Source organism: Arachis ipaensis, chromosome B02 (assembly GCF_000816755.2).
Source record: "Arachis ipaensis cultivar K30076 chromosome B02, Araip1.1, whole genome shotgun sequence".
Classification (NCBI taxonomy): domain Eukaryota; kingdom Viridiplantae; phylum Streptophyta; class Magnoliopsida; order Fabales; family Fabaceae; genus Arachis; species Arachis ipaensis.
Window position 1 is genome coordinate 12,195,819 of NC_029786.2, and position 10,515 is coordinate 12,206,333.

A 10,515-nucleotide genomic window follows, 5' to 3' on the forward strand; every position below is an offset into this window, starting at 1 on the left:
AGACACTTTTTCAGTATTTTTTTATTTTATTTATTTTCACCTTTTTTTTTGTTTTTCACGATATTTCTCAACCCGGCAGATCAATGATTAATCCGTCGCGGATCAGAACTCCATTTAAGGGTTTGTCGCTAACTAATGGATTGTTACATACATAAGGCGAAATTCGAACTCTCGATACTAAATTTTTTGTTGGATTTCTAAAGTATTGCATAATAATAATAAAATATTAACATATAAATTTGGTTTTTGATTGATTGTCCTTTTTATTATAAAAAACTTCCAAACTCTGAATGCCCAAAAACATTTTGGGTCATCTAGTGATCCAACATATGTTGGAATATCTCTCATTGGGCTTAAGATTTAGAGTATTTTAATAACATTTTCGGTTATATACACACTCATGAACACGTCGGCTTTATTCTTCGCTAATCATCAATTAAGGTACATTTTTGAATCCAGGTACACTTTGTGTGAGGCTCAGGATCTCACCCACTTCAGATGGTAAAACATTCCATCGTCTACCAAAAAAAAAAAAGCAAAATGTTAAAAAATTAGTTATTCTCCTAATGGCTCATTTTGCATGGTCATTTGTGACTTTTGATTTTGATCAAACTAATTTCAGTCGAATATTTAATCTTCAGATCAAAAAAACTAAAATAAAAAATAGGGGTGAGCACGGGTAACAGGTACCCATTACCCGTTCGAATCCGAACCGAACCAATTAAATTGCTGGTTCTGAAATCAATGGGTAATCGGGTCCAACCCAAACCAAATCTGGCTTTCGTTAGTGATTGGTTCGAGTATCGGTTTTGGGGGTGCGGAACCCAGACTAACCCACGAACCCAATTATATATTAATTAAATAAAAAAATAAAAAAATATATATAGCTTTTCTATTAGACAATGATTATTCATTATTAATATGTTTGGATTTTAATGAGTTTAGTTTTTAATATATTGGGTGTTTAACATATTTGGATTATTTCTATTGATGTTACATGTTTATTGTACTTGTTGAATTTTTGAGATAAAAATTTGTTTTTTTTTTTAATTTCAAAATCATCGGGTATCCAATTACCCGAACCGAACCAATCTGTTCTTAATCGGTTTGGTTTGGTTCGGGTACATATACAAAAAAATACAAATCCAAATCAATCCGAACCAATTATATTTTGATCGGTTCGATTCTAATTTTACCATAAATTCGAACCAAACCGACCCGTCTTCACCCCTAATAAAAAACTTGTTTGGGCCTTAACCATAACTACGACTAAGAGTATGATAATTTTTTCCTATCCCGAAAACAAAGATATAATTGCTGGGACAAAAACTAAAATCAAAATTGATAATTATTGAGAAAGAAAAAGATTAAAAAAATTCTTTTAGGCTTTTGGTCATTTTTTTTTTGGGTATTACAATTATACAATGTACACACTAGACACTACCAAGTTCCAAAGTTTTATTTATTTGGTTTACAAGGCCGGAGATTAACTAACTGAACTAGGCCTTGCATTTCTTGGGCTTTCTTCTGCTTATTAATTATTGTAAATTTGAGAAACAGTTTATTAGCAAAAAAAAAAAACAATTGAGAAACAGTCAATCATTAAAATAACAAAGAGCAGGTCTTTTGTGTAATTGTGTGAGTGATGAAGTCACCAACTTTCATACGTATTTTTTTGAGATTTTATTTTTCTCTCTATTATTTCATAAAGTGTGATCTTCTACTATTTAAAAAAAAATTATTACACCAAAATCAAAGGTGATTGATTAGTTGATTAAATTTTGTTTTAATTAGCAAAATATATTTTCATCACAATGAAAAAAAAAAAACAGAAAATAGATTCTTTTAATTTTTTTTCTTTAATTATTTAGTAAAGTGTAATTTTGTATCTTATATTTTTAAGTAAGATAAAAAAATGTGTAAAAAAAGATATTAAATAATAAAATATCACCCTTTATTAAATAATTGAAAGAAAAATTTTGAGAAGATTCATTCCTTAATTTTTTTTCATGTGTACGCTAGAAACATATTTCGCTAATTAAAACAAAATTTAATCAACCAATCAATCACCTTTGATCTTGGTGTAATAGAAAATTTTTCTTTTTATAATCACTCTACACCTCTTAAAAGTTAAATCTAATTTAGTTTCAAATAGGCGCATATTTTACAATCTAATATATATATAAAGGAATCCGAAGAAATTTAGTGCATAATTTTTTTTTCTAAAATATCCTTCTCAAATATTCATCATAAAAAAAATTCGTTATTATTTATAAAATTTGAACACAAAAACTCCTAATAGAAAAATATCATACTTTCCCTGTTAACCATCAATGTTTATTACTGATACTAGTATAATATGGATTTCACACATTGTCAAATAGCACAAGAAAATGAGTAATTTGACTAATTTCATTAAAAAAAAAGTTACAAAAATGATTTGTTTTCATGAAATGACTTGGTGGTTGAGCTTATCTACTACTTACTATTACTACATACTTTTGCTTTGTTTTTGGGATTACACACGACACATAGATGATATCCCTTTCCTTTATCAAAATCCGAAGTGAAATATGTCACAAAAATGTGAATGATGTTCATTTCCCACCACCCTATCCTAATTAAATTAACAAGTAACATTGACAAATGGCAAAGAAGTCACAATCCTTTCAGTTAGGTTCCTTTTGTTTGTTCTTGTTTATCATTAATGCATGGAGCATCTTAGACTTTAGCACATAAGTGCCACTTTTCATCTCTTTTATTGCTTATTATTTGGGTCCCAATTAATCTTATTGTGTGTTGGGTTTTTTTCAAGCCGAGTCCGCAGCACGTTGCATACTTGAATAGTAACATTAATGTTCTCATATCTTTAACAACAATTTAGTTATAAGAATGTGATGCCACACAAATTAAAATAAAGCCAAACAAAACTTATTACAAAAAAAAAGTATTTTTATATTATATTTATTTATAAATATATGTATTATTTAATTTATTTTTAATATATATTTTATATTTTAATGTATATTTATATAAATGATTACTTTAATAGTTATTTTTTAGAGTAAATCACTTTATTAAACCAAACAACAAACAATGTAACGCAATTCACTCAAAGCCAAAATCGACACGTGAATCACCCAAGCCAACAATTCTATATAAATCGAAATAGAGTGGCCAGATTTCTTTTCCTTCATAAATTGAAACAATATTGGTTGAATTATGCGTTATCCAAGTAAATCTAAAAGGATTGTTTCGATTTATATGTACGTACACAAAGTATTCACGCCTCTTGGAGCGGTTGGGTATGACTGTTGGTCCATCGTATGGTAGCCAAAAACCCTCTACTATCGGAGGGGTGAATCCCATCCGATACACGCTGAATACTGACCTCAGGCTATACACCTCATGTACATAGGAGGTGCCAAGTCAGACGTGAATACGCACAACAAGCCAACGCATGAGAACATGGATAATGAAGTACTTGGAAATAATTGCAATCACATGTCTGCACCTACAGTGACACTCTATAACTACCAAGTGAAATCAAGCCAGTAGGGGTGGTCTCTGCCACTGTGAACTCAGAGTTCTCCCTATCATACAAAGTCACTGTAAAACACTGAGACGCCTTTAGATTTGCCTCTATAGCCTTAACTAGATGCTGACTAAATTGTTGTCCGGTTCCCAACTGCGCCTTTGCCTCTCTTCCCTTGCGCACAAAAAGCTCGGCCAACCGTCCGTACGTGGACTTCACCAGAGAACACACTGGAAGGTTCCTAACCCCTTTAAGAATCGAATTCACACACTCAGAGATATTTGTCATCATATGCCCGAATTTCTATCCCTCGTCCCGATGTTGTGTCCATAGTGTATAGTCAATCCTGTTAGCCCAATCACACATGGCAGGGTCTTCAGAACGGAGGATATCAAACCAGTAGTCGAACTCCACTTCGATCTTGGCATAAGCCGCGTTCACCATAAGCCTCCGTGCATCCTTGCCCTTAAAGGTCAGGGCAAAGTTGACAGCCACATGTCAAATACAGAATACACGGTAGGCAGCTGGTGGTAGTCAACTGCCGTTAGGCGCCTCCAATGCAGCCTTTATGTCATTGTGCCGATCCGATATCACTAAGATGCCCGGCTGCAGAGTGACGTGCTGGTGGAGGTGGGAGAGGAAAAAGGACCATGACTCAGCATTCTCACCCTCCACAAGTGCGAATGCAACAGGTAGGATGTTGGAATTTTCGTCCTTAACAATTGCAACGAGCAATGTCCCCCCGTATTTCCCGTACAAGTGGGTACTATTGATGCTAACCAACGGCTTACAATGCCGGAAAGCCTCAATACATGGTGGGAATGTCCAAAAAAGACGGTGGAAGTACGCATGTGCTTCATCCACATGCCCACCCACACGCACAGGACTCATCCTCAGCATTGCAACACTACCCGGCATCGTCACCTGCACACCTAGAACCCATCGTGGCAACTCGCTGTATGACTCATCCCAGTCTCCATAGATCTGTGCCACTACCTTCTGCTTCGCCATCCAAACCCTCCTATAAGTCGGTCTAAAACTGAAATGTGCCTTTGTCGCATTCAGGAGTACCTTGATACACACGGCAGCATCAGCTCTAACCATCGGCATTATGAATGCCGAGATCACATGATAGTCGAGACTCCTGTGGTCACTCGATATCGAGGTGGCTAGACAAGTTTGAGGGCCATTGTACCATTTCACCTCCCAAATCCCTTTGCGCTGCCGAAGACTTATCTGAATACACCATGCGCACCCATTGCCAAACTCCTTACACTTCCCATAATACTTGCGATAATTAGACTCAACCACTTTGTACTGAACCCCGCGTCAGATGCTATACGTCTTCACACTTAACAAGGAACCGCCTGCTGTCTCATGGCATCCAAGTCCAAGGTGGAAAAGTGAGGAGGGTACTGCTGCGTTCCTGAACTAGATCCTCCAGCACCCCCAACTGGATTGCTCCCTACTATATCTTCGCCACTCTCATCAGCAATCATGTCCAGCTCCACATCGTCATCCTCATCATCATCCCGCAATACATCATCTACACCATCCGATGCGAAACCATGCAATGAAAGTGGTTTCGTATCAACAATACCTACTTCTCCGTCACCACTGCGGTTTAGATCTGCTGCAAAGGATGGGGATGCAACCAACATTGCCTCAGGTGCAATCGCATGCATCGATGACGAGGCACCACTTGGCCTCGAAGTGGAACAGGCGGCCGTTGGAACGGGTTGGGAATTCTGGTTCGAACCGCCTGAGCTGGAAACCACATCCACAAGCTTGGCCAACAACTCAGGGGTCCTCACCTCGGGGAACTGCCGGCGACAATGGAATAGAACTTCCAAATCTTCATCACTACCTATTACTAACGAATCGTACTTCACGTCATCCTGCAAAACTGAGATTGGGATTCTATAAAACAATTTCTCAACCCGTTTCACGCCTTGCAACCCCAACTTCTCAAGAACTCATTGAAACTAGTTGAAGGTTTCAAAAAAAGACTAAGGGGATCCTTATCAGTGAACTTAATTCCTGACCGTGTTTTTTTCTTAATCGACCCTCTATAGTGCACTAATACTACAAAGCTCTCCTCATTAGCCATTGTAGTTTTTAGTCTCATTCAGAATTAACCTTGGTTCTATATTTAGGACGTTGGCTTCCTATTAAATCTAATCAGTCCCATTCGAATTACACCATGACACCATCCGTACATAAATCGAAACAGCATATTTAGATTTAGTATCGTCCCATTACATATAAATCGAAATACTCTGTTTAGATTTAGTAGGGATGCATTCCATTCTTCAGAAATCGAAACAGTACATATAGATTTACATGGATATGTTGTGTATGTACATATAAATCAAAACAACCCTTTTAGATTTACTTAGATAATGCATAATTCGACCAATGCTATTTTGATTTATGAAGAAAAAGAAATCTGGCCACTCTGTTTCGATTTATATAGAATTGCTGGCCAGGGTGATTCACGTGTCGATTTTGGTTTTGGGTGAATTGCGTTACATTGTTTGTTGTTTAGTTTAATAAAGTGATTTACCCTATTTTTTATGTATATACAGATATTAATGTTAGTAATTTCATAAAATTAGTAATTTACGTACCTTCAGCCATTGTCAATAATCTTAAATTCTGATTTAGAACTTTTAATTCTTAAACCACAAACACAGATGGAATCGAAATATTTTTGTTGTGATAATTTAAATTGAAAACTCAAACTTTATAAATTTTATGAATAATTATATTTTTTCTATCAAAAACAAACTAACTGCCAATATAATTCATTAATAAATTTTTTAATAATTATAATACCATTCAAACTAATTTCTATATTAACAAATTAGATTACAAATAAAATAAAAATTCTAACAACTAATACTATAGCTAATCATTTAATTAATATGAACAAATTAATTCAAATTATATATTACATACACATACCATATAATTTTTTAGGTAAATTACATATTTAAATAAAATAGAGTTTAAGATTATCCAAATACAACAAATAAAAATGAGAAAGTATGAGGAGTCAATAGAATATTTGTACAATGTGTACAATGGAGGTTTAGGGAGTATTAGAGGTATAATTATTAGTATTACATTTTCCTATCAGTTGAATCTTTTGGGATGAGTGGTATCATGACATGGTATTAGAGCTATAGATTCGAAAGGTCAAGAGTTCGATCCTTGGTGAATCCAAAAATATGTTTATTATCCCTAGTACTCGGATGATTATTCTAGATAATATGTGAGATGTTCATTTTGTAACTCAATAACCCATTGTACACATTGTACAAATAGTCCATTGTCTCCCTAACAACTCAATAAAAATTAGTTACACCTAGATATTGTAACAACTCTATCTAAACTACTAATTGGTTATATCTTAGATATCAAAGCATGAAAAACTCATAAATAGCTAAATGTTTGCACGGTGTATGAAGAAGAAAAAATGACGAATAAAACTTTGTAACTCATATAGCGATTTATACACAAATATTTTTTTAACTTCAAATTACATCTAAAAAAAATTAATTTATTTACAGAAGATAATAACAGCACTCTTATTTGATAACGCCTAATTTTTTGTACAAATTCATACAAACCGTAATACATTATTAAAATAGAAATGGCGTTATTATCTTCTATAAATAAATTAACTTTTTTTAACTTTAATTTAGCTATAAAAAAATATCCATACATAAATCGTGATAGATTACAGAATTTTATTATTCACTTTTTCTTTTTCATAAACTGCACTAACGTGTAGCAATTTATGAATATTTTGTGTTTTAATATAATCCGCGATTAGTTAAAAAAATTTACATACAAATTATTAAACCTCTTTAAACGGTAGCGATTTACATAAGAAAAAATTTAGAGATAAGTATTTTTATTAAAATTTGATCAGTATTTAATCATTAAAAGAAAAGTGAATAATTTCACACTATTAGATGTAATTTCACACATTAAAAATACTAATGATGACTAATTGATGGCTACAAATTACAACCCTATCAAAGATTTTCTTAAGCATAAACTAATAATAATAATAATAATAATATATTCAATAATGATTTTTTAAAGTGTAATTACCCTATCATATGTATGTATTATTTCTTTCTGTCAATGTCAGATTTTTAAAGTATAATATAGTATATAGCTTGCTGGATTTTTTCTCAATCCAGGGGCAATAATAATTGAATACAAGTCACATAGGGAATCTTGAGGGGAAAAAATAATAATTAATTTGGTCCCCATCCACAATAATATATGTATGATCACCATCAATAGGATAAGAAGAAAAAAGAAGACACTATTTTTGGTCATATACATCATCATCATCATCTCATCTGCTTCAGCATGAAACAAGGGGGAGAAAACCATGAGCGAAAATAAAATAAAATAAAAATTATTACTCATTAATTTCTTGAAGAAAAAAAAAAACTCTACATCCTCATCTCTTATCTCTCTATTTGCATGGATGGGAAAAGAAAAACAAAAAAAACCACAAAACTTCAAAAAGGGGTTGAAAATTCGTGACTAGCTTAATTAGGTTGATTATCCTCATCATGAAATTGCAACACTTTTTTTAGGCCGTTGGGAAATGAGTGAAGTCAAAAATGATATCCTTTATCATCAAATTATTATAAATTTTCTGCTGCACCATCTAACACCATCTCTTTGTGGCGGCATTCTTCGCAGCAGAAGGCTTTGTCCCCTCTATCAAAAAAAAAAAAAAGAAAAAAAATAAATTCATACCAAAATTATATTATAAGAATATAAGACAAAAAATGAATCAAAGAATCTACTTATTAATTAATAATGTTGATTATTAGCTAGGGTTGTGTATTTCTAATGATTTATATAAATCTCACACCATAAGATTAGGTAAAATTTAATGGATTCTAATGTCAGAGAAGGTACAAATTAACCAAATAAAATAAAAACAAAAAATAAATAAAGCGAACACTATATTTTTATTATTTACAACTTTAAAAACATTTAAGTCTATGCATGAGTCCTTTCAAATATATATTAGCTAAATTAATTTAAATTTAGCATCATCATTAATAAGGGAGTATACAACTTACACTTATAATTAATTCAACAAAAATACTATTTGTACACTAAAATCAGCCACTAATATATTTATATATAAATATATGTAGTTTAATTTATTTTCAATGTGTATTTATATTCCAGCATGCTGATGATTAATTTTAGTGTACATTTAACATAACTCTTAATTCAAATATATATTTACATGAATGATTTATATTAAAAAAAAGAAGAAGAAAAGAATATAACATAGAGAAAATTAAAATTAAAGAAGCTAAGAATAATGTCTATATACCTGTAAATGAAGATGTCTTTTGTGTGTTCAAGATGCTTCTTGCAAGTGTAACAAAAGCTGAGAAAATTATTGAATGAAGCTATTGTTGATGATGAAGAAGAAGGAGAAGAGTAGTAGGTTTCCACAATGCAATTATCAACAAATATATGAGTCTTTCTTGGATTAGGACCATTATGTGTTGTCACACATGTGTATTCCTCACTAAGCTCCATCTCACTCAAATTCATCATAACAAATGATGATTCTGAAGAAGAAGAACAACAACAACAAGAATAAGAACAACAACCCTTATTACTATTATTATTATTATTATTATTGGTTTTCACTCTAAGCTGAGTTCCAAAGAGGATATTATTATTGTTGTTGTTGTTGTTTCCACTATTCTCATGATGATGATGATGATGATGAATTGGATCATCATCTTTGAGGGTTCCAACAAGAGCAAGACCAATTCCTTCTTTTGAATAGTTCATAGTCTTGTTCTTGTTGTTGGAAGAGTGCAATATTCTTGGGGATATGTTATTCTCATATGAGAATGGAATATTATCCCTAAGTGGGGAGAGTACTGTTTTTGTATCAAGAATTGATGTTGGGCTTGGTAAGGCTTCAATTCCTGAGAGACATTTCATAGTGAAATCTCTCAATTTTGGTAGGGAACAAAGTAGAGATGGAATTGTGGTTGTTTTTGCATCATGATTTGTTTTTGGTGATTGAGAATTATTTTGATGATTATGATGATGATCAGAAATTAAGTTTGGCTTGTTCATAGCCCTTGATCTTCTGTTCCTTAGTAGCATAATATAATTCCCTTCCTCCAAGGTCCACCCCAGAAAACAAACTAAATTTTCACACTGACAAAAATTGCAACAAAAAAAAGTAATAACAATAATCAAATATATAATTCAAAAAATAAAAAATATAATAATACAAACAAAAATTAGATATGATGCCTTGAACATGAACTTACCAATACTATAGGTTGAGTACTTGAGTGATGTTGTATTATACAAAGAAATCAACTATGTATATGTGATAAAATTGAACACTTGAGGATTATTCAAGGATCCTTTTAGTGTTGGCGGCAAAAAAGAAAACAGAAAAAAAAGGAATCTAATTGAAGTGGGAATGTTTCTGAATTCGTGACAAAGTTGGTTTGAAACTAACTGAACTGAAACTGCTTCTTCTCAAACTCTCTGTTAGATATGAAAAATAAAGTTAAACTAAATAAAACCAAGAAAAGAAAAAAAGGAAACAAATTAAAAAGCTTCACTTGTTAATTTTCCCTTTCATGAAAGTAGAAAAAGAGAATTTATTCTCCTATCATAATCATAAACTCTTGTTGGTGCAACATGTAATGCAAAAACTGTGCTTGCTAGAAGATTTTTTTTTTCTTTTGTTAATTTTGATTCTATAACTTTATGTTAGATCAAATAGAAAGAGAATAAGAAAAAAAAAAAAAAGAGATAGCTAAAAAGTGGCAGAACAAAAGGAAAACAAAAAGAAGCAAAGCTGGACACCAATAGCTTGAACCTTAGAATATATGCCTGTGGTGTCTTTGTATTAGGATCTGCTTGGATTATTAAGCTCTTTGGAG

At 32.2% G+C, this 10,515-nt stretch overlaps 2 protein-coding genes across 2 annotated transcripts; both read right to left on the reverse strand.

Moving 5' to 3' along the window:
* LOC107626856 lies at nt 3,839–6,175 on the reverse strand. The gene is made up of 4 exons (XM_016329746.1): nt 6,166–6,175; nt 4,900–5,441; nt 4,088–4,771; nt 3,839–4,000 (listed from the first exon to the last, which is right to left on the reverse strand). Exons 1-4 carry the CDS (start codon nt 6,173–6,175, stop codon nt 3,839–3,841), a joined length of 1,398 nt encoding a protein of 465 aa, XP_016185232.1.
* Nucleotides 7,790–10,390, reverse strand: LOC107624943 (protein MARD1). Its single transcript, XM_016327437.2, has 3 exons — nt 9,889–10,390; nt 8,922–9,772; nt 7,790–8,287 (listed from the first exon to the last, which is right to left on the reverse strand). Exons 2-3 carry the CDS (start codon nt 9,716–9,718, stop codon nt 8,212–8,214), a joined length of 873 nt encoding a protein of 290 aa, XP_016182923.2. The 5' UTR covers nt 9,719–9,772; nt 9,889–10,390; the 3' UTR covers nt 7,790–8,211.

Coding starts and splice junctions, on each gene's coding strand:
- LOC107626856 (XM_016329746.1), bottom strand. Junction 4,772..4,899: donor ATGCCATGAGACAGCAGGCG/GTTCCTTGTTAA, acceptor TGGTGTATTCAG/ATAAGTCTTCGGCAGCGCAA. Junction 4,001..4,087: donor ACATAAAGGCTGCATTGGAG/GCGCCTAACGGC, acceptor CTGACCTTTAAG/GGCAAGGATGCACGGAGGCT.
- LOC107624943 (XM_016327437.2), bottom strand. CDS start 9,718: ATGCTACTAAGGAACAGAAGATCAAGGGCTATGAACAAGCCAAACTTA. Junction 8,288..8,921: donor AAAGACATCTTCATTTACAG/GTATATAGACAT, acceptor TTTTTTTGATAG/AGGGGACAAAGCCTTCTGCT.